Genomic DNA, 25486 nt, shown 5'->3' on the forward strand with positions numbered 1-25486 from the left:
CGTGTCCGCCATCTTCTGACAGGGCGCCCGTGTCCTCAGGAGCATTAGTGTCCAGCTCAACACCAGTCTCCTCACCCGTAGCTCTTGATGCCGCCTCAGACTCTTCAGAAGCGTTTGTGTCTTGCTCAACACCAGGCTCATCACCCGCAGGTCTTGATGCTGCGTCGGACTCTTCAGGAGCTTTCGTGTCTTGCTCAACATCAGACGCTTCATTCGCATCCCTCAACTCGGCCTCCGAGTCCTCAGGAGCTCCCGTGTCTTGCTCAACACCAGAATCTTCCTTTGCATCCCTCGACACGGCCTCCGAGTCCTCAGGAGCTCCCCTGTCTTGCTCGACGCCAGACTCTTCATCCGCATCCCTCGACAAGGCCTCCGAGTACTTAGGAGCGTCCGTGTCTTGCTCGACGCCAGACTCTTGAGGACCATCCATGACTTCATCTGACTCGTTGAAGCTTCCCTGTGGAAGCCCTGGACCCGATTCGTCCGACTCCGCAGCGTCCACGAGTGATTCCCGGAATCGTTCCAGCATTTCCTGTGAGCTCCGCTTCAGAGCAGCTCTCCTCTTCTCAAGGCGAGTGCCAGCTCCTTTGCTCTGTTCCTCCAGATTCTGTTCAATCCGCTCCTCGACCATTTCTTTAACCTTGAATGCCAGTGCCCGAGTCGTAAAAACGCCCGAAAATCGATAGCTCAACCACAGGTAGAGAGTAAGGGACTTGTGCAAAGTCTCAAGCTTGGCGAGTCTCCTTCTAGGGTTGGCATCGATTTCATCCAATACTTCAAGGCCGAAATTGGGAATTTCGAGCAGGGACCCAGACTTGTTTTCGCCCACGCATTTGGCGAGCTCAACCAGAAGTTGGTTTTCATGGGAGATCTCGCCAGTCTTGTCCGGTCCCACGGTATTGGCTGGGGAGATGGTGAATGTGAGTCTTTCAGCCACTGAGAGGCCCTCGACGCTTTGAATAGCGTCTGCAACTTTAAGTTGATCCTTCAGTAGACACATGTGAAACCGACTGTGAACCCTGGAGAGCCCTACGAGCTGGAGGAGAATGAAGCTGAATGGTGTTCTTGGAGGAAAGAATGTGGCGAAGCGTTCGACGATGGCGTCCGGAGGAAAGATGCCAGCCGTTTTCAACGATTCCGGCTCTTCCTTCAGATGCGCCTTGACCCATTTGAAGTCTTCTTCTTCTATGGCAGTTACAAGTCCGCCAGACTTTTGCGCTTTCCTGGCGTCTTGACTTGTGCTTCCATCACTGACGGCCTGGGCATCCTGGTTGGCTTCGTGTGCAGTCTTGAAACGTCCCGCACGACCTGCGATTTGTTTGAAGTGGGGCAAAGATAGTCTAACAGTTTCGAAGCCATTGAACTTGAATGTCGTGTGAAAAATGACTCTTTTGATGCTCCTGTGTGGAATTAGTGCGCTTGTACCACTGGACTTCTCCTAATGAACCTACAAATTCAAACCCATGCCGATGGCATCACTGGCCACAAGAACGTCATACCCACTATTGGGATCATTGAAAAGGCGTGCTTGGTGGGCACGAGTTTCGGGGGGCAGGCTGCCGTAAACAATGGCCACTTGGAGACCGCATTTTTTCCGGACCATGTCCTTGATCATGTGGATGTCCATCTTTGAAAAGGCAACAATGCAATCACCAGGACGCAAGCCCTCCAGGTTTGTGCCGAGGGGTTTTTCATCCATTTCCAGTGGTGTTAGACGCTCATAATTGCGAACTTCAAAGTCCTCGCCCATGGAAGCGGCCAGAGATCTGATCAGAGGAACACTCCTAGCTTCTCCGCACAAATGTACCTCGTCCGCTTGAATACCTAGGACAGCCTGAGTCCAGGCCCAGCCACGTTCGATGTGGCCAATCATTTGAATCTCATCAATGACAGCCACTCTCATCTTAGTCGCTAATGGCGCCATTTCGACGGTGCAGGCCGTGATTTTCAAGAGTCCTTCATGGGGTGAATGTTTTCTTTCCTCCCCAGTCACCAAATTGGTCTTGATGCCCTTTGCATTCATGCGTGTGTAAACTTCGTGTGCCAAGAGTCGCAAAGGTCCAGCATAGACACCGCCCAGTTCTTCGAGTCGTTTGAGAGCATGGTAGGTTTTGCCCGAATTGGTGGGACCAACATGCATGATGATTTTCCTCGGCGTGGACCGAGTCTTGGCGAACCATTCTGCGGGATAGCGCAGATCGGCCATGGCCTTTTGGGATTTGAACAGGTCCTTGTCGATAAGTTGGCTGGCAGCAAGATGACCCAAGAAAGTTGTCTCGACTTGCTGGTCAAGGCCAGTGGGACCTCTTTCCTGGAAAGCCTGGTGCAATGTCCTCCACATGTGGCCCAATTCTTCGGCTTGGTCTGTTCGAGGGTTGGCAAAAGAATAGAAATCGCTATTGAGCTTTTTTACAAAGGTACTCCAGGCCGAATACTTTTGCTGCGTGGTCAAGCCCATGCCTTCGAAGACTTGAGTGTTTTTCAAGTCATCAGCTACGCATACCAAGCGAGCGTTGACCATTTTCTTGAAGAAGTATGGATTGGCGGCCTTGTCTTTGACCGCTGCGGCTGTAGGCGCGCGCTGGATCTCGACCCGCCTGGGTTTGCTGGGTTTTTGGCGTATGCGGTTGAGTGAGGAGGAAACGTGGAAAGACGCGTATGCCAGGCGCGGCAAACTACGGCGGACGGGAGTGCGGAGCAAGCATGGCTGCGAGCGGCGGGCGGTCGTTAACATGGGCTGGGCGAGGAGTTGGTGGATGCGAAGGGGGAGGAGAAGCGAGTGGAGCAGAGTTGGGAGAGCTGTTGTTGTTCATGGTGATGGTTGGACCTGAGGCGAGTGAAATTGTGTCGGCGAAAAGTGGCGCACAACGCCGACTTGTCTACCTTACCTAACAATGTAAGTAACAGCCTGCGGTCCTAGCACAGCTATCCGTACCGTACTTGGTTGCAGCGGTGCCTGAGCATCCACATCAACTCCACACCCAGCACCCCCGTCTGCAAGCTCCCTGAACCCGTCTCTCGTCGCCCTGATTTTTCCCCGTTTTCGTGCTCACCTTCCTCGCCGTCTTACAGCCACTTCGTTCTGCTTCTTGCGCTTTGCTTTGACCTGCTACACTGCGCTGCGCCGCGCCCCGCCATCCCCGACGCTTCTGTCCCGCAACACGGCTGCCTCGCGCCCTCGCTCAACATGGGCTCCTCCATGATTGACATACAGCGCGACAGTAAGCTTCGCAGCCACGTTGCTGCTGGCGCATCCCGCTGACATGACCTGCCCAGTCATCCTCGATACAATTCGCAACACTGCGCGCAAAGAGGTGCGTCTCTGCCGCGGCGCATTCTATTGAACCCTTCTAACAACCGACCAAGTGGAAAGTCCTGGTTGTCGATGAGGATAGTCGCAAGCTCATTGACAATGTCGTCAACGAAGATGACATTTTGAACGAGAACATTACGAGTACGCGCTCTTCCCGCTTGACACTGGATTTCCGTGCCTGACTTACCACCAGACATTGAGCAGATCATGGACCGCCGGCCCATGAATCAAGATATGGACGTCATATACATCCTCTCTCCGCAACCTCACATTGTGGATTGCCTCATGGCAGATTTTGAGCGCCGACGTTACAGGAAGACATATCTAATTTGGACATCGCGTTGGTCATCTCCCCTCTTGAATCCTCCAAGTCCAAAACGCGCTAATGCGCCAACAGTGCTTCCGGGTCCCTTACGAGAACGGATTGACAGGTCTGCAATGGCACGCGAACAGATTGTGCTATTCAAAATCCTCAGCGCCGAATACTTTCCACGAGAGTCGCATCTAGTCACGTTCCGAGACCCGTGGAGCTTTCCTGTCCTTTACCACCCGGCATGCAACAGCTTGATCAGACGACACATGGAGGAATTGGCGCAGAAGGTATGGGAAGGATGAAAGGACCGTATAGGCAAAGCTGACTGGCGCTCAGATTGTATCCATATGCGTGTCGCTCGGAGAGTACCCTACCATCCGCTACTACAAGCCGAGAAATCCCTTGCACGAAGCAAGCGTCCTCTGCGCGCATCTGGCCCGATTCGTTCAAGAAGAAATCGACAAGTACGCGAAATACCACCAAAACTTCCCGCCTCCCTCGAATCGGCCAACGGGAATTCTCTACGTTGTTGATAGATCCATGGACTTGTATGCGCCATTGCTCCACGAGTTCTCGTATCAGGCCATGGTTCACGATCTCCTCCCCGTCAAAGATGGCGACAAAGTCACTTACAAAACGGTCCTCAATGAGGGTCAGGCCGATGAAGAGGAGAAGGAAATGGAAATCGGGGAAAAGGATAAAATTTGGGTCGAGAATCGTCACCGACACATGAAGGATACAATTGAGAAGTTGATGAGCGACTTCCAAAAATTCATTGACGAGAATCCTCACTTCACCAAGCAGGACAGCAACAACGCCAACAATCTGAACGCAATCAAAGACATGCTTGCTGGCCTACCTCAGTTCCAAGAGATGAAGGGCGCTTACTCTTTGCACCTTAGCATGGCACAAGAGTGTATGAATCTGTTCCAGAGGAACAAGCTGCCTGATGTGTCATCTGTTGAGCAGGCAAGTAGCTCATGAGCCAGCAAGACGTTTGCGCTGACCTGTCGCAGTCTTTGGCCACCGGTCTTGACGAGGATTTCAAGAAACCGAAGAACTTGGCGGATCAGTTGGTGCGCCTTCTCGACGAGGAGACCATCAAACACTCTGATCGTCTCCGACTGATAGCCTTGTACCTGCTTCACAAGAACGGCCTTGTGCCTTCAGATCTTCAGATGCTACTCGCGCACGCTCAATTGCCCCCTCAAGATACCGCGGTCCTTCAGAACTTGGGTTTGCTTGGAGCTCGCGTGGCGAAACCCTTGAAAGACAAAGAGCCGCCACCTCCGCCCCTCTTCCCATCCAAGCAAAGGAATGGTGCCGTCGATGACGAATATGCGCTCTCCCGATTTGAGACGAGTCTCAAACGCATGCTCGAGGATCACATCCGCGGTGTGCTCGATGAGAGTGTTTTTCCCTTTACTAAACCACAGACCGGTGCAGCAGCGGATTTTGCCGCTTCACAAGAGAGTATGGCCGCTTCTTCTCTGCGCTCTGCCAAACCTACCTGGGCCAAATCCCGCCTCAACAACGTCGAACCGCGTCAGCGCGTCATCGTCTTCATGGCTGGTGGCGCGACGTACTCGGAGTCGCGGGCGTGTTATGAAATCAGCCAGACGACTTCTCGAGAAGTTTTCCTTGCAACTTCGCACATGCTCTCTCCTGGACTCTTCATGCGCCAAGCCAGCGACCTTAGCGCGGACAGGCGTCGCCTGGGAATTCCGGCAGATTTGCCAAAGCCCAAGGCCCCCGAACATCTGTTTGAGAAAGAGCCCTCACCGCCAGCAGCAACTCCTCCAGCAGCCCACAAGAAACTAGGAGAGCTGCAGGCCATGGCGGCTTCTCTTCCACCAACGCCGCCAGCAGCTCAAATGCAGAATATGAACCTTAACGGAAGAGCACCGAGTCCTGCTGTGAGCCAAGCGCCAAGTGCAAAGCCGGAAAAGGAGAAGAAGAAGCACCACTTCTTCTCTTCAAAGAAGTACAAGTCGTAATGACATGGGGGTTCAAGCTAAGCCTTTTGGGGTTTTGAGCAACGGGCGGATTTGCATAGCGGGAGAAGTAGCAACGGCGTTTCGGGAGGCTCCAAATCACCTTGACGGTAAACAAAGTAATGTCACTCGGACAATTTGATAAAAAGGAAAAACCTTCGTCGCAGCATTGAATAAGCAGTGTAGGGATGCGACGAGCAAACAGTCATTCCACGCACTTTGGTCTCTGCGAACTATACAAAGTGAGTTCTTTTGATTGAGATCATGACCACCTGTAAACGGAAACAACGTCTACTTGAGCCGTAAGATCAAGCATGTATCGTACGAGATATCCTCCAAAAAGTTTTGAGCACTCAGAAAACGCGTTGGAGCTCTCCAACCTGACCCGATAACGCACCGTCGTTTTGCATCTGGCGTCAGCGCGCGACACCCGTCAAGACAGGCTTCTCAATTGGCTGGCTGCAGAGTGGTGTATAAGGCAAACAACCCAGCTCCTCATCCTTGTCACCCTGGCCAAACCGACGTCACAGCGTGCCACTTCTCCAGCCCACCTCACGCCGGCAACCCGCGCCATCCCTCCAAGAAGCTGCGACGCCAGCTCCAGAATATGACGCTGATCTTACCAGGCCAACCGCCTCTCAGGTAGGTAGCACACAGCTACATATAAGCTGTAGCTGCTGCCGGCGGCATACGTTGGTTTTCTTGCTGTGCCACCACCTCTGTACTACAGGCACACACATGTTGATACCTTGATTTTTGCCCTCTTGAACTAGCGACGAGATGAATGGCAACAAATCAAAGACGCCCGCCAGATCGACCACGGCGAACGGCTCTGCCGCGGATCACCACACGAATGGCGCCTATAAGCCTGCGACCAATGGCTACACGCCCAAATACATTCCGCCGCCGGAGCCCGCTGCGCCTCTGCCGGCCCCCAAGGTCGACAATAAGATCAATCTGCCAAAATACTTGGAAGTGACGACCATGACCGATCTGGTCGAGCGTATCCAAGGTGTGTGATTATTCCAATTTGTCCATGGCAAAAGCCTCTTCAATCACGTTGGCCGAGAGTCATTTTCAGTTCTTTCGTCCTTCACATCTGTCCCATTGGAAATCTATGCCACCGACCTTCCAACACCTGCCTGCGCCTTTCCTCCAGCTCCACGGCCCTTGCTGCATCTCTCCTCAGCCCCATCACGCCACAGTCGCTAACGAGCCCACAGAATCCGCGTCCATCGTCTTCCCCGCGACGTCGCGTCTGCGCGTGTCGACGGCGCTGGCTCCGTCGGGCTTGTGCCACGCGCTCGTCGCGGCGCCCAAGAACGAAGAGTCCAAGACGAGCCGCTACAAGCTCGTGCTCAAGGGGCCGGGCGTGCCTGGATCCAAGGACGACCCGGGGAAGGGGAGGAGAGAGGCGCTCGTTGCGCTGCTTGAGGAGGTGGAGAGGAGGGTTGGGAAGGAGTTGTTTGGGTGAGCAAAGAGAGAGATGTGGGTGGGTGTGGTTTCTGAGGATGTAGCAGGATTGGATTTCGAGTTATGATGGTCTACATGGGAAGGATTGTTGGCTTTATCATGTTTGTATGTAATATTATGATGATACGAATGTTCTCATGTCTCTGTCGTCTCTTTTCTTTGGCTTGGCTCGAATTCTTAGCGTCAGTTACCTGACATAGGATTGCGAGCTTCTCCTGTTGAAGCAATGAAGCGAGTAGTCCCCGGTAGCCACAGAATATAGCCCCTCCAATATCAGGGTTCAGCAGCGCGAGTGTAGCTCAACCGAGCGAAAAACTGCCATGACGTCATAAGCCAGCTACACATCGCCTGGGCAGGGTCCCGTCCCCCCGGCCGTCACCTGCAGGGACCTTCCGTTGGTTCGGGTTTCTCGGCGCAACACACCAAAGCATCCATGTCTTGCGCCAAATACAACAAACCTGCTCTCAGACACATCGTAAAACAGACCGCCTTGGCCTGTCTCTCCCTCCCTCCCTCCCTCCCTCTTTGACGACAGACAGCAAGGACGAAAACGGACGCCTTTCTTTCGTCACAAATCTTTGTGTCTAAGAATGAAGTTGTCCATCTTTGCTTTCCGCGACCTAAATTGGACCTCGGTGCTTGTTGAAAGAGCATGGGAGGAGATCGGAATTCTTGGTTCTTGAGAGGGGGATGGGATGCGACATGTGCTGGCTGGCTGGCTGCCTGCCTGCCTGCTCCGACAAGCCGCTGAAGCTCTTCAAAACGTCCGGCCGTGCTGATCCGTCGTCTGTCTGCCAGACCGCTGCCGCCATGGTTGAATGGTGACCGACCGGTCACGATCGACCGGAAAATTGACTCCCTGTTGAGTTGATTCGACGACCGACCACCCACTCTGTGTGCCAAAGGTCAATCGCGTGCTGTTATCGACCTGAAGGTATACTTCACGACGCCACTGCCGTCTGCGAAGTCAAGAAATCGACTTTCAAAAAACAAGGAATTCTGCTCTTTGCCAGACGGACCGGCGCCGATTCCACACTCATCGCCATCGCGTATGTGTCGAGAAAAGATGCACGATGCTCATCCACCGGGCAGCGTCACGACGACCACGGTTTCATCCCCCGCAGTCGGCGGCGACGCTAGGGTCGTGAAGCAGTTGTGATGCAATTTGGTCGCGGTGCATGCGTCAGAGGCTAGACGGCGCCGTGAGGCTGAGTTAGATCTAGGAGAGGAGTGAGAGCAGCTGAGTGTTTAGTGGGGGGGGGGGGAGGGAATTTGTGGGCGCCAGCCGCAATTTAGTCCATGAGTGTGAGAGGTACAGGCTTTGACAAGAACATGTGTAGTCAGCTGAAATGACGGTTTCATCGGATGAGGCTCCCGTGAAGCTCGCGACTGTCTTTGACCAAGCGTGAAGCACGAGGCGGTCTGCAAGACAAGGGGGATGTTGATCGGAAATGTTCATCGTTTTCAATCGCTCTTGTTGGTCTGGATGTTTGCCTTCTCGATACCAGAGTGTTGTGACCACTTGCGTGCCCGATATCTATTCTCGCATCTAGCTTGCACAACATCATTCCCGGCGGCAGCGAGAACAAGCACTTGCTGGAGTCCAGCATCATTCAGGTTTCACCAAAAAGTGGCATCTCCTTTCGTCTTGAAGTATATACGAAGACAAATCAAACAGAGCAGCTCCCCCCTGACCGCAAGGAACGCCGACCCATCCAACCAGCCAGTTTTAAATTTGCTCTTTTCAGAACCCAGCAAACAACCAATTAGACCAGCCACCCAGCATCGCAATTAGTCCTGTGTCCATGTGGTCTAAAAGTCTTTGGTTAGGGGTTTTGCGTGTGCGCATCTTGATGCTATGCGAAGTCATCATCAATGTCTGTCCGCTTCTGGCTTGCCTCGCTCCTTGCTTTCTGCCGAGATGCCTCTGAATAAGGTCGCCACGGCGGAGAGGAATCTCAACCAAAAAGGGCTGCAGCCCACTGGGGTATGAAAGAAAGTGTAAATATATGGACGAAGGAAGCATGGAAATAGACATGAGGAAGAGTAAAATCGTCTAGAGAAAGAGAAACAAAAGAAGCGAGGCACAGAGGCAAGACCAACAACAACGACCGACGGCCGACAACAAATGACATGATTCCTTATCGGTACCACTCCTCCTCGTTGTAGAGATTCGTCAAACCAAACCGCAGACCGCCAAAGTCTGGTATTCCCGACGGGCCTGTGGCTGACGGCGCGGTCGAGGCATTCACATTACCATCAGTGCCGACTCCTGCTCCTGTTGCCCTTTCACCAGCCGACAAACCGTTCAAACCGGCGCCAAACGGTCCAGCTGTTGTTGTAGTGCTTGTCGGGTTGAGATTTCCACTCGCACCGCTGCCGGACGCTCCAAGATATGCGTCCTCGGTGCCGCCCGAGCCAGCCCGGCCAACGCCCCAATTGTCGAAGCCGAGGGCGAGGGCGCTCTGATCGCGGAGCCACCAGTTGTCCTGGCTTTCGCGTAGCAGAGCGTCGACGCCGCCGAAAAGATCGCAAGGTGAGCCGCCTGCTTGCTGTTGCTGCTGATGGTTTGAGGTGTTTATGGTCGTCGATGCCGGTGTCGCAGGATTCTGCTGTGGCGTGTGGACATGCGCATGTTGAACACCTCCAGGTCGTGTGTACTGGATTTCGGCTGCTGTTTGAGGCGGACCCGTGCGGCTGCGTTCTGTATCTTGTGTAAGGGATTCAAAGGCTGAAGTTACGGTGGAACTTCCAAAGACACCGTTTGCACTAGTGGCGGGAAATCTAGTGGCATCCAAATAGCCATATGTTGCCAGATTTTGCGGTGCGGCCACTGGCTTGGGTTGCGCTGGCTGAGTAGGGGGGCTGAGACTCTTCCTTGAGATGTTCTCAGAGTATGAGCCGAACTTGGAGTCAGTTCGAGTAAGGACGGCAGCTGCTTCCTCGGGTAGCTCTACTTTCCATTTGTGCACCAGAATCGACAGGATGCCTAGGGTTCGCCGGGCGCAGAGCCAGCCTTCGGCAATTTCTTCGAGATGTTTGAGGCCGTGAATGATATCTCTCCGGGCATTCTTCTCTGGAAGATTGAGGAGGTGGATCGTGCAGGCCGAATGGGTTATATAAACGGCTACGTTGCAAATCTGGCGTAGACCGTGCGAGCGTTTATATAGCCGCAAGAGCTTCGAGACCGATTGGGCCGCTTGCGTGCATAGTTTGCGGGGAGAGACATTAGGAGGTAAAGGTGAGCTTTGCTGGTTGTATTTGAGGAAAGGGCGGAAAAGGTGTATGTATAAAAGCTGGAAGAACATGCTTTGCTTTGATCAGCTGAGGTCATTGAAAGGTGGTTGATTACTTACTGCATAACAAGCATCGATGGCAGCCCGCCTTCTTTGGGCTCAAGCTCTTTTGGTAGATCGCGACGCCAAGCCTCCAGCCTTTGGTGGAGTTCGCTCAGTTTCTTGAGCTCTGCTTGTTTGCCTTTGGCCTTGTCCATATCACTGGGATTGTAGAAGGCATTCATCAAATCATTGCTGATTTCACAGAGCGCGGAAATCTGGCGCGCAACAGCCCTGGTGCGAGCCGGCTGCGCATTGGCTTGGCTGAACCCGGAATCAGTGTAGGCACACCAGATCTCCGAGTCTTCATTTGGAAAAACCTCGAACTTGGGAACAGTGATCAGACTCGTTGGCAGCTGCGGTAACCGCCCCAGGTAGTTGGACCAGCACCTGTATGATAGTCAGCATAAGTTGAACCATCGAGTACCGAGAGATCGAGAGCTGTATGCATTGGCAACCAAGACTTACTTGTCAAAGAGGAAGCAACCCCAAAAGGTGACTCGACGAGCGTCTTCCTCGTCGTCATCCAACGAGCGCTGGCCAGAAGAAAGCCCTCCCGAGTCTAGGTTGAGGCCGAGGTCACAGGCCATTCGAAAACTCATGCCGCTATAAACCCATCCCTTGGCCTCTCGGCCACAGCCAGCCTCGCGGACCGACATGAGCGCAAGCGCCTGAACAGTAGTCATTCTTGGCTTCTCGTGCTCGTCGTTCTCCATAATGATCCGCTTTGCCTCCTTGAAAAAGTGATCTCCTGCCGTGGCCGAGTCTTCCCGATTCGCGCGGGCACCTGGTAGCGAGGTAAAGTGGCATCCGAGGGCCAGCATAGCATTTACAAGAAGCGGAGTACAGTACTTGCGTCCATTCTCTCCCGGTGGATTTCCAAGTAAAAAGTCTCGATAGAAGAGGTTCTTTGTCAATGTCGTGAAAAATGAATAGTGCCAAACAAAGTACATGTTGATGAGATGCATTACAAGTTCTCGATCCATTGTGACGCGTGTCCAAGAGGTAATGGGATCTTCTTGCTGCGCATACTGGTCGACCATTGACGCAGATAGCTCATTGTCGCTGTCGTCGGCGCCTTGGTTCAGGTAGATCAGATTCGACGTTCCGCCGATATATCTTTGCGATCCGTCTTCCAGCCTCAAGTGGCCCATTTTTCCAGACAGTTGCGTTTCGAAAGTTGGCTGGGCCCCTGGCGGAGAGTCGCTGAATGGCGATATTTCTTCGTCCACATTGGGCAACCCCTGTTCCTTCATCAGGATTTGTTCCGCGACCATGTCCAGACTCTCGCAGGTCCGTATCTGCCGAACCAAACCGGGCACTTCATCTTCAGGATAGTTGAGAATGGCTTGGATCAGGGTTTCCAGGGTCGAGTTCTTGGTGCGCAGCTGATCAATGTCCTTTTTGTAAACGCCCTTGCGTCGATGATCGGAGCCCGGGTCGTAAACGCAATCGGTGTTGTATACGGAAGCGCAAGCGGCGCAGGCGGGAGTGTTACCATCGCACTGCAAGCGCCAGAGTCAGCGACGATCTCCTGCAATCGTGGACGTCGTAGCTTGCCTTTGATTTGCGGCGTCGGCACGCTATGCAGGCTGTGCTCACGCAGCGGCGCTTGGCCTGGTCGTCCATGCCATCTTTGCGCTTGTTCCTGGGCCGCACCTTTGCGGCTTTTGCGGCAGCGGCGAGCTGCGACTCATCGGTGGAGGGTCCGCGCGACTGGGTTGTGATCTCGCGAGAGAGCATCCTCGAGTCCGAGTCCATTGGCTCGCATTGCGTGAGATCACTTCACACAGGTCGGCGGGAGTGCCAGTGGGAGGCGAACGGCGGTGGTGGGGAGGCAGTCAAGTTGCAAAGACGCCTGCTAAGTTTTCCGCTCGTGTGTCGGAAGTGGTGACAGCAGCTGGTCGAGCATAGCGTGCTCTCGAAAGATGAGTGAGGGTTGAGATTTTGTCAGCAGAGTACGGTACCTAGGTACCTTAGCCGTACATCATTGCGGCCGTGTGCGGTCATTCGCTCCTCCCACGCCTTATCAGCAAACACCACAACCCCAGGTCAGACTGTCTTTCCATGCTGCTCCTCCGCACCCGCTCTCTACCGTCCGCTTCGGCTACCGGTACAATGACCTGACCAACGCCTGCCCGTCCTTGATTCTGTTGAGCCCGCGAGATCGTTTTCAGCGTCGTGCGCCCTGTCTGTCATACCTAGGTATTCATGGCTCTCTCTCTCACGTACGTCACCCACCGCCTGCAGACTTCCTCAACTCCACGGCTTCTTTCACAGACCCTCCAGCAACCACTCGCTCATCTCGGCTTTCAGCTCTGCCTGTTTAGGATGCGGTATTTTTTGAAAGCTCTCCTCGGCCGTCCCATCGAGCCTATGACATGGCCCGCCAACGCAGGGCGGCACAGCATGCTAGACATGAAGCCTATCGGCCCAGCCCTGTGGGTTCGGCAGCTCGCTTGATCTCTTTAAATCCAGCAGAGACAACCTCAAGAACAATACGCATTCTACCCTGCAGCACAGCTCTTGTTTGGATAGCGCTTATCTATGCCCAGTGATAGGCTGACAAAAAGCAAGCATGCCATTGGGCTGTGCATGTTCTGAATCGTCTTGGGAGAACTGAATGACAACGCCTTTCACTTGATCTGGCTGGCTTCAATAAGTTGCATCTCTACAAATCACCAGTCCAATAGCTTGGTTTTCGTAAAGGGCGCAGTCTGCGAACTTTGTTGCTTTTTGCGGTCCACGAGATGTCAAAAGCAAGGACCACACGGTAGATCGACGGGTTGGCTCGCGAGCAAAACTCCAGCAGAAACTCCGTCTTCTGTCTCACTTGACTGCTCTTCTTTATTCATTTCCTTCCTTGTCCTCGTCCCCGTTCTCAACTCTCATGCCCACAAGCTCGCTGGCTTCATGCAGCCGATTGAGCTCATCAATCATTCCCTTGACCTCCTGTTTCTCAATCTGACGCTTCGTCATGCCCACATTCATCGGCCAGGCCTCGTTCAGGGAGCATTCGAGAGTCGCAACCAGAGGCCAAGCCAAGGAGCATTCAAGCATCAGGCCGCCAGATACCAAAAAGGATCCAAGTCCTCGTCGCTGTCGAGTCTCGAGTCCGCGACGTGCGAAGTAAATCTCATGACCAAAAAGGGAAACGCGAGAGGTCGTGATCAAGACTGACAGTGCGAAAGCAGACAAGATCGGACACAGCGGCGACGTCGGCTGAAGTAAGTATTGACGTCCCGTCCAGACGACGCGCTCTTAGGCAGATTTAGTCGTGGATCAATTTAGAGTAATTAATAGGAGCAATCTGAGCAAGAGCTATCCAGCACCGGCAAAAGACTTTTGCACCCCCTGAACCACCCCTGTTTGACGACCCCCTTTTGGGTCTGGCCGGAGACCTCCGCTGGCCTCCGGAGAACCGTGGACGCTCTCTCGCGCCTGCCGCAATTGAATTCTGAAGCAAATAGATCCATCCGCCTCCAAGTAGAACTGAGCAATGATGAAAATGCAAGAACCATCCTCCCTCTTTCCTTCCCTCCCTGTCCTACCTTTGCCAAAACTTTCTGAAAATCAAATAACCAAGCGAAATTCCTGCAAACGAAGACCGACTGAGCCAAAAATGATCAAAGCTTGTGGGAAGAAGATCAAAGAAAAGAAGAAAAAGAGAATTACCCAATCGGGTAAGAAGTCCAACCATGATGTGTCCACCAGTTGGGCAATCACCGACCAAATCCGCAACTTTTATCGTCGAAAGAAATGAAAAGAGGGGAAAAAAGAAAAAAAAAAAAAAAAAAAAAAAAACCCTAAACAAACCACTCACTCGTCGTCGCCTTCATCCTCGGAATCCTGGTTGAAGCGGGGAATCGTCTTTTGGTTTTCAACCACGATGAAAGGCCGTCCGCTGCCGTCCTCTTTCACATTGCCGAAGAGCTGCATCAATTCGATCATGGACAGCTTCTTGCCGTCGACATTCTCGTCTCCCATGACGCTGTCGATCTGGGCCTGCTTACGCTTCTGCATGGCGATCAGGCGCTCGTCGATCGAGTTGGACACAATGAGCTTGGTGAAGCTGCAAGTTTCGGTCTGCCCGATTCTGAAGACCCTTCCGAAAGCTTGCATTTCGCACGACGCGTTCCACCACGGCTCGCAGCTGATGACGTGGCTGGCCATGGTGAGGTTGAGGCCCACGCCTCCGCACTTGAGGCTGGCCAGCATGATCTTTGCTTCTCGGTCGTCGCGGAACTGCTCGATCGTTGCATCGCGCGCGGCGAGGGTTTGTTTGCCATGGAACGCGACGTAGCCAAAGCCTTCTTGGTCGCACATCTTGCCCAGAATGCGGATCATGGTAATGAACTGAGTGTAGATGATGATTTTGCAGTTCGGATCTGCTTCGAGCCAGTTCTGCAAAGTGTTAGTCAAGAGCTTCAGTATTTTTGGATCGTGATCCTTACCATGATCTGCGCCTTGATCGCAATGGTCTTTGCCGATGGCAGGACAGACCCGTTCATGTTGATCCAACTCTCGACCACCTCCTCGTCGCTTTTGGTTTCCTGAGCCTTCTTCTGCCCCTTTTGCTTCTTCTTCTTCCAGTGTCTAGAGGATGGTCCAGCCTCAGTGTCTGACTCGAATTCTTCAGCCTGAACGACAGAAACGAGGTCATAGGCGCCGCAGGGGTCCGCCCTGCTGTATTCTGTCTGGCACGCCGAACAACGAGCGTGCTGGACCCCTTGCAACGCGGCGTGGTGCTGCAATGTCTCGAGGCAAGGCTGACAGAAGATATGGTAGCATGACGTGACCACGGGATCCTCTGGAGGCTGACGACATTCTGCGCAGAGTGCGCGAGCTTGAAGCTCCTCCCATGCTTTGCCCTGACGAAGCGTGGCCAAGTACTTCTTGAAATTGTAAGTCAGGCCGTGCATATTGCCAGTCTCGACAAGATCATCACGTTCTGGTAAGTCGTGACGCTGAGTACCACCACCTTGGGATGACGATGAAGACGGATCGTCTTGATTCTCAACGCTGTTTTGAGACAACATCCGGCGCAGTGCGACCAATTGCGACTGTCTCTGCTCATCAGCATGCGCATCGGCTTGTGTCAATCGAGCCAATTTTTCGAGATCTTCACGCTCGAGCAAGTCCCTCATTACGGTCTCAACAAGGATCAAATTGCTTGTCATTTGTCGAAGACGCAGCAGCATGACCAGTACGTTTGAGTAGTTGCGTTGAAGGGTGTTGTCTCGAGAAAAGGCATTGATTCTCGCAATCATGCGCTTGCGCACGATCTCGTAGACAGCGCGCTCGATGTCGTTGAATTTGCACTCGTGGGTGTATTCTCCGGCCTTGGGGAGTTTCAAGATCGGCTGGCCGAACACTTTGTCTTTGTGGGTTCTACGAATGGTAAACTTTTGAAGCATAACTTCCAAACGTCGAAGCTTTTCGGGGTCATCGTCACCTATATTTGATTAGCGGGTAGAACAAGCTTTGTGGACAGTAACTGACCACAGTAATTTGCTCTGAACACCTTGAACGAACCGGTAGAGGGGACGTCGAGGAACTTGAAGTAAGCGTAGAGCTCAAGTGGTCCATTGACAATTGGAGTGCCAGAAAGCGCCCATTTAAACTCAGCCTTGATCAGACGACAGGCAATAGAAGTGCGGCCTTTGTAATTTTTGATCTGTTGCGCTTCATCCAGGACAATGCGGCGAAAGTCCACTCGATGAAGCAGGCCCTTCTTTTTCTCGTAGAATTTGGACCACCACTCATCTTTCTCCTTGCGTGTCTGCAGCTCAACTGGAGGCTCGCCCTTCGGAAAGCTGTTCATGACCTCGTAGTAGGTGGTGATGACGAAGTCGTAGCTGCTGAGCATTTCGCTGTCATCATTGCTGTCGATTCGAGAGCCGGAGCGATAGGTCATGACCTTGATCTTGTTCTCCTTGACTTTGACGTGTTTTTCGATCTCACTTCTCCATTGTGCCACCAAAGTGGACGGAACCACTATCAGTGTGGTCCGTGGCCCTTCCTCTTTGACCCTTTTTCTGAACAATGTGTCATTGACGCAGTTGGCGAGCGTCATTACCGTTTTTCCCTGCACAGTATGTCAGTGGCAAAATTATGTCGAAAATGTAACGACTTACGAATCCCATGGTATCAGCGCAGATTCCTCCTTTAGGATCATCCACACCACGCTCCCTCTCTCTCATAAAGCCGGCCCCGAGCACTTGGTAGTTCTTCAAGGCAGACTTCATGCCGTTGACGAGCCAGTCACCCAAGCCATCCGCTCTGCAAGTTCCCTTGCCCGCAAACTTCTTTGTGGCTTCGAGAAGATCCTTTTTGTCCATTTGAGCCGTTTTCTTTTGGTCCAGTGGAACAGTTGCAAGAAGTCTCTTGAGGGCTTGGTGCTTCACCTTCGTGACTTCTTGGCCAGCTTTGTGGTATGTGGCAGGGTCGGCCTCATTGGCGTTGGCATCCCTGATGGCGTTGGCAGTCAAAAATGACCCAGCATCAAGGAGCCGACCACCAGAGACGGCGTCAGTATTCTTGCCTTTGCGCTTCGTCGGGGCCGTCTTCTTGCCATTTCCTTCGCCGTTCCTGACGCCAGCTGGCCGACCACGCTTTTTGGGGGCAGGATTGGAAGCATTTTGATCGTCGGCTTTTTTGACTCGTTTCCTGCCGCGTTTGGACTTCAAATCCGTGTCATTATCATCCAGCACGGGCTGCGCCTCCTGGCCCATATTTTCCTCCTCCTCCTCCCCCTCCCCCTCCTCCTCCCCCTCTTCCCCCTCCTCTTCCGGCTCCTCATCTTCGGCATGTCTCTTCAGATTTCGTCTCGGCTGGGGAGGTCCACATAACAGCTCCAAATCGCTATTGTAGCGAGGGCCACCGTTACAATCACCATAGGCATCGTCGTCATTCTCCAAAGGTTCCGGAGATGGGGACGGGAGTGCCCGGGCTTCCTCCACAACACGCTTCCTGCGCGCCTGCTCTTGGGACCTGTATCTCATGAATTCAATATCGTCCTCCATGGAATTTGTGCCGGCTTCCTTCTTTGCGTTGTAACCTCTTTCAAAGTCGGCGAAAGCGGATGCTGCAAGCTCATCTTCGTCTCCACCGTCTACTCGAGACTCCACGTCCAAGGAAGGCGTTGTCATTGACGCCTGCTGTTGGGCTTGAAGGTGAGCAGGAAAATCATCTGTGGCTTCATTTGCTTCCTCCTCGCCGGATCCATGGGAGGATGGCCCCATGTTTAAGAAATGTCTCGTCGTATTCGCCTGGTGTTGGGCTCGAAGGTGCTCAGGGACATAATTCGTGGCTGTCCCCTCCTCGCCGGATTCACGGGAAGAAGACTTCGCAGGACTGCGCCTCTGGTCCTGTACAAGGCAAGAAAGAGTTTGAAGAAAATCATCGCATGTGGCCTTTTCTGATTCTTTCTTGTCTATCTGGTTCGGCTCGTCTTGCTCAAATGGATTGGTGGCAAAGGGAGTCGCCGGTGGATCGAGACGCCCTTCGATTTTTGAAGGGGAGCCATGCAAGTCGTCATCATATTTGATTGGACTCGCATTTCCAGTGTCGTCCTCTTCACCGTCCTCTTCGTCGTGCTCCTTGTCGCCTTGTTCGTTGTCCGAGTATCGATCCACGTCGACATCTGGCTCGTCGAATACTTCTGAGGCATCGTCCTTGGACCCTTCGAATGTTTCGTCAAACCTATCAATTTTTTGATTTTGGTGCAGTGCAGATGGCAATTCGATTGATGGAAGCGCACTGTCGCCAGTGACTAGTGACGGCGACCGAGAAAGGAAATGCCTCGAATCCCATGGGGTCTCGTTTGGATCGTCCGGCCAAGAAGATGACGTTAACACTGACGGCGACTGAGAAAGGACATGCTTCGGATTCCGTGGAAGCTCATTGGGAACGTCGGGCTCAGAAGGCGACACACTCTCGAATCGTGCTGGCCTGAAGTTGCTAAAACGAGCGCCCTGACGTAGGCCTTCTTCCTCTTCCTCCTCATCGTCCAGGACGATTGGATCTCCTTTCGAAAGGCCATGACCTTCCCAAGCATCGGTCATGATGATGTCGTCATCGCCATCTTCTTGCTTGATCTGGAAATCGTTGTCTTCTGATTCTTCTGAGTCTCCCGAGTCTTCGGAATCGTTCGAATTGTTAGCATCTTCGGCGTTAGAGGCGTCATGATCGACGAAGTCTTCGGCTTCAACTTCATCTTCTTCGCTTTCGTCACTGCTCTTACTGTCCCTGTCTCTGTCGTCTTGGTCGTCTTGGTCGTCGAGGACAATGGGATTGTCCTTCGCGTTTCCGAACTGCGTGTACGGCCTCGAAATCGCTGGTTCCCAACCATCATCATCCTCTTGCTTGATTTTGATGTCATCGTCCAGGAGGATCGGGTCGTCCGAGGTACCCCCAAAGAGTGCGCATGAGGTCGATGATGCCGGGCTCCAACCGTCGTCGACGTCTTCGGTTTTGATTTTGACGTTTTCCAAGGGAGTTTCAACGGAAGGGCTGTTTCGCCTTCTGACTGCCGGCCTGGAGGTCGTGAAATTGAAGCCGGTGACCATCGTGTCGGCCATGCTTCAGCAGATCTTGGTGGTAGTCAAGTGAGGCGACGGCTTGACCGGCACTTCGATGAATATGCTTCTGTCTATACGTGAGCCGATGTCGAAACATTAGGATGGTGAGAATAGTCGGGTTTGAGCTTACTTACGCTTGTTCGGGACAGAACTGCTGTTCGTCGTGGTCAAAAAGAAATAGAACGCCAGAACGAAGCACTTTGGGCCAGTCAGATGCAGTGCAGTGATTTCAAAGGAGTGGGTGGAGAGTGAGGTTTTGAAGTCGTGGGCGACTGGCGTGGAGTCGAGTGCAAGTGAGAGAACGGTCGACAGAACGACCAGAACAAGGTTTTGTCACGGCTCGCTCGCAACGCAAAAAATGCTGCTGTCCGCTTGGAGGGAATTTCCCGTGTCACCTTGGTCAACTTGGTCAGCTTGGGCGATGCAAGCAAGATGGCGTTGAGGATTGAGCGTGGAGTGGTGGTGTGATTGAAGGTGAAGCGAAGGTGGGTCGGGTATGTTCGAGGTTGATAAAGAAGAGAGGACAACTTGGGGAGACGAAGTGACTTCAAAGAGCTCCAAGCAGTCAACTCACAAGCAAGAAGGTACTTGCTCAAAAGCCCGTGTGACGGAGCAAAAAGTTTTTTCGGGGTTGGATGAGCAGTTGGGTTTGATCAAGAGGAGAGGAGGGCCGGGTAAGATGAGAAGGATTGAAAGAGGCTGGCACAGATCACTCACCGGCAGGAAGTTACCTGCTCTGAAGAGTCTGCGTGGGGGAGGCAGGATGGTGTTGAGGAGAAATTGCGAAAGGCAAGGTCGAGGAAGAAGAGAGGAGGATCAGGTAAGACGAGACAGCTTTTGAGGTTCTCTCAGCCGAGGCTTTGAAAGACGTCAGATCACGCAAGCTTGGAAGAGGAAGACTTCAGACCACGGGCCGGTTGGAGAGCATCGGGGGTTCGGGTGGGAGGAGTCGAGGTTGATGAAGAACATGGAGAATTTTGGACGAGATGTTACGATTTTATAAGTGATTCAGGCGAACTTGGAAGGTGCTTGCTCAATGTGGAAGTGGCAGTAAAGTGAAGGGCCAACAGTAGAGCGGATGCCGGAGCCGGGTACCTGGGGCTTTCGTGAAAGAGAGGGGCGGTGGGGTTGGAGTGGAAGAGATAAAAGATGGCGTCGAAGGGGAAGATCGTGTACTAGCAAAGGTCGAAAATGCATGCGAGGCCCGTTGCGGAAGGAAATAGAGTCGTGTCGGGGAGAGTGCCTTGCGAAGGAAACCAAGATTTTGATCAAAGTGTCGGCGCGCCGACGACCAAAAGTTTGCAAAGCCACAAAGCATCAAACGCAGTCATCTTGAAGATGTTTGAAGTTGCTTCATTCTTCCCCCCGCGGTTCTTCGAGCGGACTTGCTGATTGACTAGAAATCGGAAAATCGAAGGCTGAGAAACACAGACAATTGAAAGAGGCTCGACGACCACACAGACAGAAACATAGGTAAGGATAGAGACATCAAAGGAAAAAGAGGAAAGAGAAATCGTAAAAGCGGTAATGGTAGCAAAGCATTGATAGAAATCCACCACCGCGCCGGCAAACCCGCTCTGAAGTTTTTTCGGTTCAGACCTTGCTCCTGAATGACCGAGTCGGCATTATCACATTATATACTAGAAAAGTTTCTTGAACTTTATGAGCGAGAGGAGTTGCGGAGGGATGGCGGTCTTTCCTTTGCCAAAGCGCTTTTCCATTGAAGGGATAGAGGGAAAAAAAAAAAAAAAAGGAAAAAACAAGGTTAAGTAGTCTTTTCGAATGCCAAAAACAAGTTCTTTCAAGTCATCATGAGGGGGAACCGGGAGATGCGGTATCCCGTAGAGGGTCCAATACGCAAGCAACACAGACACTCCGCCGCCATGCTCAAGTGTAATGAGTTCCAACACCAAAAACGCCCAGATAGTGCTCGCATAAATCAAAAGCTTTAGGTCGGGGTGACAAAGGCGGCGACGGCAATAATCAGGTACGTTGTCATTAGCAGCATGCCCTCTAGCCAGTGCGACTTGCCGTCGCCAATCAGGTAGTTGACGAGGAGGACGGAAACGAAGAGAACGACAATCTGGAAAGCTTCGAAATCGAGGTTCATGTCGTCCTTGCCGAGCTGTTCGGAGTAAGCATGTTGTTCAAACTTGGTGAAGGTGGGGCCAACTTACAATCCAGCCGATAAGTACGTTGACTGGGATGACGAGCAGGGCAATTTGCATACTAGAGCCGACTGCGACACCAATCGCAAGATCCATCTTGTCCTTCATGGCGACAGTGACGGCCGTGGCGTGCTCTGCAGCATTGCCGACGATCGGGAGAAGGATAAGACCTAGAAAAGTTTCCGACATGCCTTTGCCATTGCCCGCGACAGATTGGATGTTGTCGACCATGAACTCGGAGCAGAATGCGACCAGGACAGTCGAGCCAGCAAGGGCAATGAGCGAGCCCCAAACGGTCAACACAGGGACTTCTTCCTCTTCCTCGTCGTCGTCTTGAACAAGGTTGTCTTGGTTGACCTTGCCGCCAACTGAAGAGGCAGCACCAGCACCAACCTGGGCAATGCCTTTCAGAGCAGCGCCTTTTTCGACCTGATTGATCTTTTCGACCTTTTTGCCGGGCTCGTTGTACATGGCAGCATGGGTCTTGAGCTGGAACAGCAAGTAGCACCCGTAGACGAAAAGAAGAATGACAGAAGTTCCGCGCGACAAAGCATCCGTATCGACCAGGTCGCCAACCTCGTCCGAAGGTTCAACGTATAACCTGAAAACAGTGGGAATGATCAAACTAGCGACAGCGAGCGCCAGCAAGCTCGCAGCAGTCTGAGCGACGGTGACGTTGAAGAATTGCTCAAGACGGTTGACACCTCCAAAGAAGAAGCACATGCCCATGACGAGAAGAAGGTTGGACAGCATACTTCCAATCAGGGAGGTCTTGGTGATGACAATCTCATCCTTGACGAGGGCTTGAATACCAACAATCAACTCGACAGCATTTCTAAATGGAAGTCAGTTCTCCGGAAATTTGGACTCGAGGCGCGAGACTTACCCAAACGAAGCATTGAGCAAGCCTCCGAGAGTCTCGCCGATGTGGAGAGCGAGCTCCTCTGTGGCATAGCTCAGCATACCAGCAAGGGGGATGATGGCGATAAAGTTGATGACAAAGACGATGATGCCATTGAGATGAGCATAGTTGACGGCAAAGCCCGCAGGGACGGCCAGAAGCAGGATGTTGACCCATGATCCAAATACGACGTGTTTGAATTGAGTCCAGGGGGTGATGTGCGGCTTCTTCCTCGTCTTGCTCGTGTCATGACGTTCCGGCGCTCCGTCTCCCCCAGACGTCTCAGTTCTGCCTGGTCTCCTATGCCTTGCACTGTTGACGGTGGTCCCAGTGCTGGCCGAACTGTCCTTGGGCTCGTCAGGCACTGTGAGTGCCTGCATGTTCGGCGGTTGCGCAGATGTGGGATCGGTGGCTGCATGGTTGACTTGGGCATTTTGCGCAACTTGGCCGCGACCCAACTCTGATGCGTTCTGAATACAGCCTTCAGAGTGTGCTCTCGAGGCTGCAGATCCTCCGGTAGATGGCCGTGGGTTCTCCTCATCGTAGAGAGAGTCTCCGGTGTGCGAAATCTTGCGCGCCCACGGATTCCAATTGGTGTTGCTCTTGCCAACCTTCCAAGCCGTTTGCCGAGCCTTGGACTTGATGGTATCTATGGATGGCATGGTAAGCAATTGATCCGTGTGCAGTGAAGTTGCGCGATCCCCATGTTGCTGGGACGGTCTTGGGGGGGAAACTTGGGGAAACGTACGCATGGTTGGAAAAATTGGGGAGCCGATGGATCAGGAATGAGGCTCCCGGAAACTTTGTGGACGTGCGCTTGGCAAAAAAGGTAAATTTCAAGGCGACGAATTGAGTGCTGTGTGCTGCAGGGGAAAAAAGAAAAGATTGGCGCAGGGCCTTTGGTCGCCTTGTCCGACGAGATGTTTTGGGCCTGTTTGGTAGGATAGGAGAGTTGTGTTGTCGTGGTGGCGGCCTGACTGTCGAGGAGCAGTAAGTATGATGTCGGTCCCGCGACGAGGAAGCAAAGTGCAGAAGCAGCAGGCAATGGCGACGGCCGCTAGAGAGGTAAAGCGTGCAGAAGACGGGGAGACAAACAGCTTGTCGGAGGAGAAGTCAGGGACAGAACCACGGGGAGCGGTCTCTGCAGTGGTGTGCGGCGGTGTGGCTGTGTGTATGGCGAATCGGCGGGCAGATCAGGCTCGGGAATCGGCCTAAGCTTTTTCAGACGCGCCGCCAAGTATTGCTAAGAGATTGCTCAAATCTCGCGAACAAACGCCAGGGGAGACAACCGATGCAGATGATATCGCAACAGTCGGCTGCGTGTGGTGTAGGACGAACCGCAGCCATGACGACGGCAGCATGCGCCCTCTATAACCTTCGTGTTGAGCGGTAGCTCTTGCGCCACGACCCCACGCCACCCATCGGCCAAGTTTTAGCTTGTGTGTGTTGGCGCGCGAGAGCCGAGCCACTGCAGTGAGCCACACTGTCATTCGTCCCGCGTCCCACCAACTTCCTTCGCCTCGCCCTGTTTGTTTGACCAAAAGTCATCCACCTCGTACCGTCTGCCAGCTGCGCCTTGCAGCTTTGTTGGTCTTTGCCCCTCCTCTTTCGTTGCCTTGAGCGTTGTCGACGTATAGGACCATCCCTTGCCTCACGAGCCAACTTGAATCTGTAGCCGCGACTCCACAATACTCCCTGGCCGTCGATCCGTTTGATTAGTCGGCTTTAAGCTTTCGCCTTTGGCCGTCCGTTTGCCGTGTGGAGGAATGCGACAAAGTCTCGTCTGCAACCTTGCTGCGCTTACTTTAGTGCCGGACAGACATCATTCTTGCTGACTTCCTTGCGTCACTTGGGCTGGCTCGAAAACCCCGTCTTTCCACTCCCAACGCGGCGGGGCGACCCAATGCATTTTGTCCCCGGAATTGCGCCCTCATTGCTGACGACGCATGGCGGGGTCGACCATGACTCAAAACGTGCCGCAGACACAAGCGTCGTCGTGTTTGGTTGTACAAAGTCGAAGAAGCTCTAGACCTCTCGGACCGTGACTGGATCGCTTACGAAGTCCCGTGTGTCTCCCATCTGGTTAGCGCCCGGGCGTCGTCTCTGACCGCCTGCTTCGCCGCCATGTGCGATTTGTCCCCGATGCCTGAGTGCAGTGCGAATGCCCTCTGCAATCTGCATCATCTGCTTGAGCGCGACTTGAGCGTCTTGAACATCACCCGGACCTGATCCACACACTCCTTACGCCTCGGATCTCTTCTCCGCTCATCTACGGCCATCTGCATCCCCACCTAGGCGCCCCGCCCCGAACGCGCTGCCCCAGCCTTATCCTTTGCGCGATCCGCTGCGCGCGCCCTCTGCGCATCCACGGCACCACCCGACTCCGGTCCTTGCAAGGAGTTCTTCCACATGCTCGTCCACTCTCTCGAATCCTAGCACTCCGTGCCGTCGAGCTCTCCGCCGAATACACCCATCCAGACCCACCGCGCCTCCCGCTTTTACATTCCGCCACTTCTCCCAAATTCCGGACGCGCATACCATTTCCTCATCCTGTGCACAGTAGTAGCAGCAAACTCTTTATCCAGAGCTCCAGATACTCAATATGGCCGATATTGAATCATTGGAGCGCCTTTCGCTCGAATCTGCAGTCATTGGAGAAATTGGCAACTATTTGGAGCTTCCCGAAGCTCAACGCAAAGATCTTGCCAAGTTTGCGATCGAAAAGCGATTGCAAGCCAAGTCTTGTGACGAGTTTCTGACTGATCCAGATCTTGATGGCGCTTTGGAAACGAGCCTACTGAAAAGTATCGACCGTCTAGTGACCACCATGCACCCAAATTTCAAGCTCCAAGAAAAAACGCGGAAATTCAAAGGCCTTGCGCTGGCTGACCAAGAGGTGCCTCCCCCAGAAGATGATACCGCTCCAGCCAAAGAGGACGCAAAAGATGAGACAATAGACGACACTTTTGCTATGCTCGAAGGTCTTGCGGGCACGTCAAGTCGGCCGTCGGGCAACGGATTTGCTGCTCCCAGAAATGGTAGCATTAGTCCCGTTCACTATGACACGGAGGATTCCAGGAGGAAGACACTTCGGCGAAGCTCACTATCTCGTTCACGGTCTCGCTCTCCCAAGAGGTCGCGGCAGCGCAACTCGCGCAACGACGAGCTGATATTCGAGGACAAGTACGGGAACACCATCACGTCTGAAGCTCCAGAGAGGAAAAGGTATAGAGAGAGGGACCCGGAGGATTTGGGCTCCCGAAAGAGACATTCCAAGAAGGCGGGGTACAATGGAAGAGACGATTACGAGGATGGCCGGCATGAGAGAAAAAGCAGGCGCCGGCATCGCTATGATGATGATGGCTTTCGAAGACCACCAACCCCTGAGCTCGAGGACGATGCCCCGA

General features: G+C 53.2%; 6 protein-coding genes across 6 annotated transcripts; 2 read left to right on the forward strand and 4 right to left on the reverse strand.

Moving 5' to 3' along the window:
• Positions 1–589: 589 nt before the first annotated feature.
• IWZ02DRAFT_373138 (P-loop containing nucleoside triphosphate hydrolase protein) lies at positions 590–2521 on the reverse strand (the record flags this gene model as incomplete). The annotated part of the gene is made up of 2 exons (XM_066764683.1): positions 590–1400; positions 1452–2521. Coding segments are annotated over 2 exons (1881 nt in total), but the record flags the coding sequence as incomplete, so codon positions are not given.
• A 666-nt stretch (positions 2522–3187) lies between these two features.
• Positions 3188–5623, forward strand: IWZ02DRAFT_468201 (Sec1-like protein; the record flags this gene model as incomplete). Its single annotated transcript, XM_066768611.1, has 7 exons — positions 3188–3221; positions 3277–3314; positions 3367–3454; positions 3507–3653; positions 3711–3913; positions 3963–4595; positions 4643–5623. The coding sequence occupies 7 exons, from the start codon at positions 3188–3190 to the stop codon at positions 5621–5623; spliced, it is 2124 nt and encodes a 707-aa protein (XP_066625478.1).
• A 2736-nt stretch (positions 5624–8359) lies between these two features.
• IWZ02DRAFT_189262 (uncharacterized protein) lies at positions 8360–9061 on the forward strand. Its single transcript, XM_066762401.1, has one exon. It carries the CDS (start codon positions 8532–8534, stop codon positions 8886–8888), a length of 357 nt encoding a protein of 118 aa, XP_066625479.1. The 5' UTR covers positions 8360–8531; the 3' UTR covers positions 8889–9061.
• On the reverse strand, positions 9062–12410 carry IWZ02DRAFT_189261 (fungal-specific transcription factor domain-containing protein). The gene is made up of 4 exons (XM_066762400.1): positions 11989–12410; positions 10897–11933; positions 10450–10818; positions 9062–10402 (listed from the first exon to the last, which is right to left on the reverse strand). Exons 1-4 carry the CDS (start codon positions 12187–12189, stop codon positions 9235–9237), a joined length of 2775 nt encoding a protein of 924 aa, XP_066625480.1. The 5' UTR covers positions 12190–12410; the 3' UTR covers positions 9062–9234.
• Positions 12411–14219: 1809 nt separating this feature from the next.
• Positions 14220–17588, reverse strand: IWZ02DRAFT_514889 (DNA repair protein-like protein rad5). The gene is made up of 5 exons (XM_066770625.1): positions 16566–17588; positions 15931–16516; positions 15084–15883; positions 14883–15053; positions 14220–14832 (listed from the first exon to the last, which is right to left on the reverse strand). The coding sequence occupies exons 1-5, from the start codon at positions 17577–17579 to the stop codon at positions 14248–14250; spliced, it is 3156 nt and encodes a 1051-aa protein (XP_066625481.1). The 5' UTR covers positions 17580–17588; the 3' UTR covers positions 14220–14247.
• Positions 17589–20643: 3055 nt separating this feature from the next.
• On the reverse strand, positions 20644–23001 carry IWZ02DRAFT_189320 (vacuolar calcium ion transporter-like protein /H(+) exchanger). Its single transcript, XM_066762402.1, has 4 exons — positions 22828–23001; positions 22065–22728; positions 21188–22013; positions 20644–21135 (listed from the first exon to the last, which is right to left on the reverse strand). Exons 1-4 carry the CDS (start codon positions 22829–22831, stop codon positions 20959–20961), a joined length of 1671 nt encoding a protein of 556 aa, XP_066625482.1. The 5' UTR covers positions 22832–23001; the 3' UTR covers positions 20644–20958.
• Positions 23002–25486: the final 2485 nt, after the last annotated feature.

This window comes from Phyllosticta citriasiana (genome assembly GCF_038021145.1).
Source record: "Phyllosticta citriasiana strain CBS 120426 chromosome Unknown IWZ02scaffold_3, whole genome shotgun sequence".
In the NCBI taxonomy this organism is placed as follows: Eukaryota; Fungi; Ascomycota; class Dothideomycetes; order Botryosphaeriales; family Phyllostictaceae; genus Phyllosticta; species Phyllosticta citriasiana.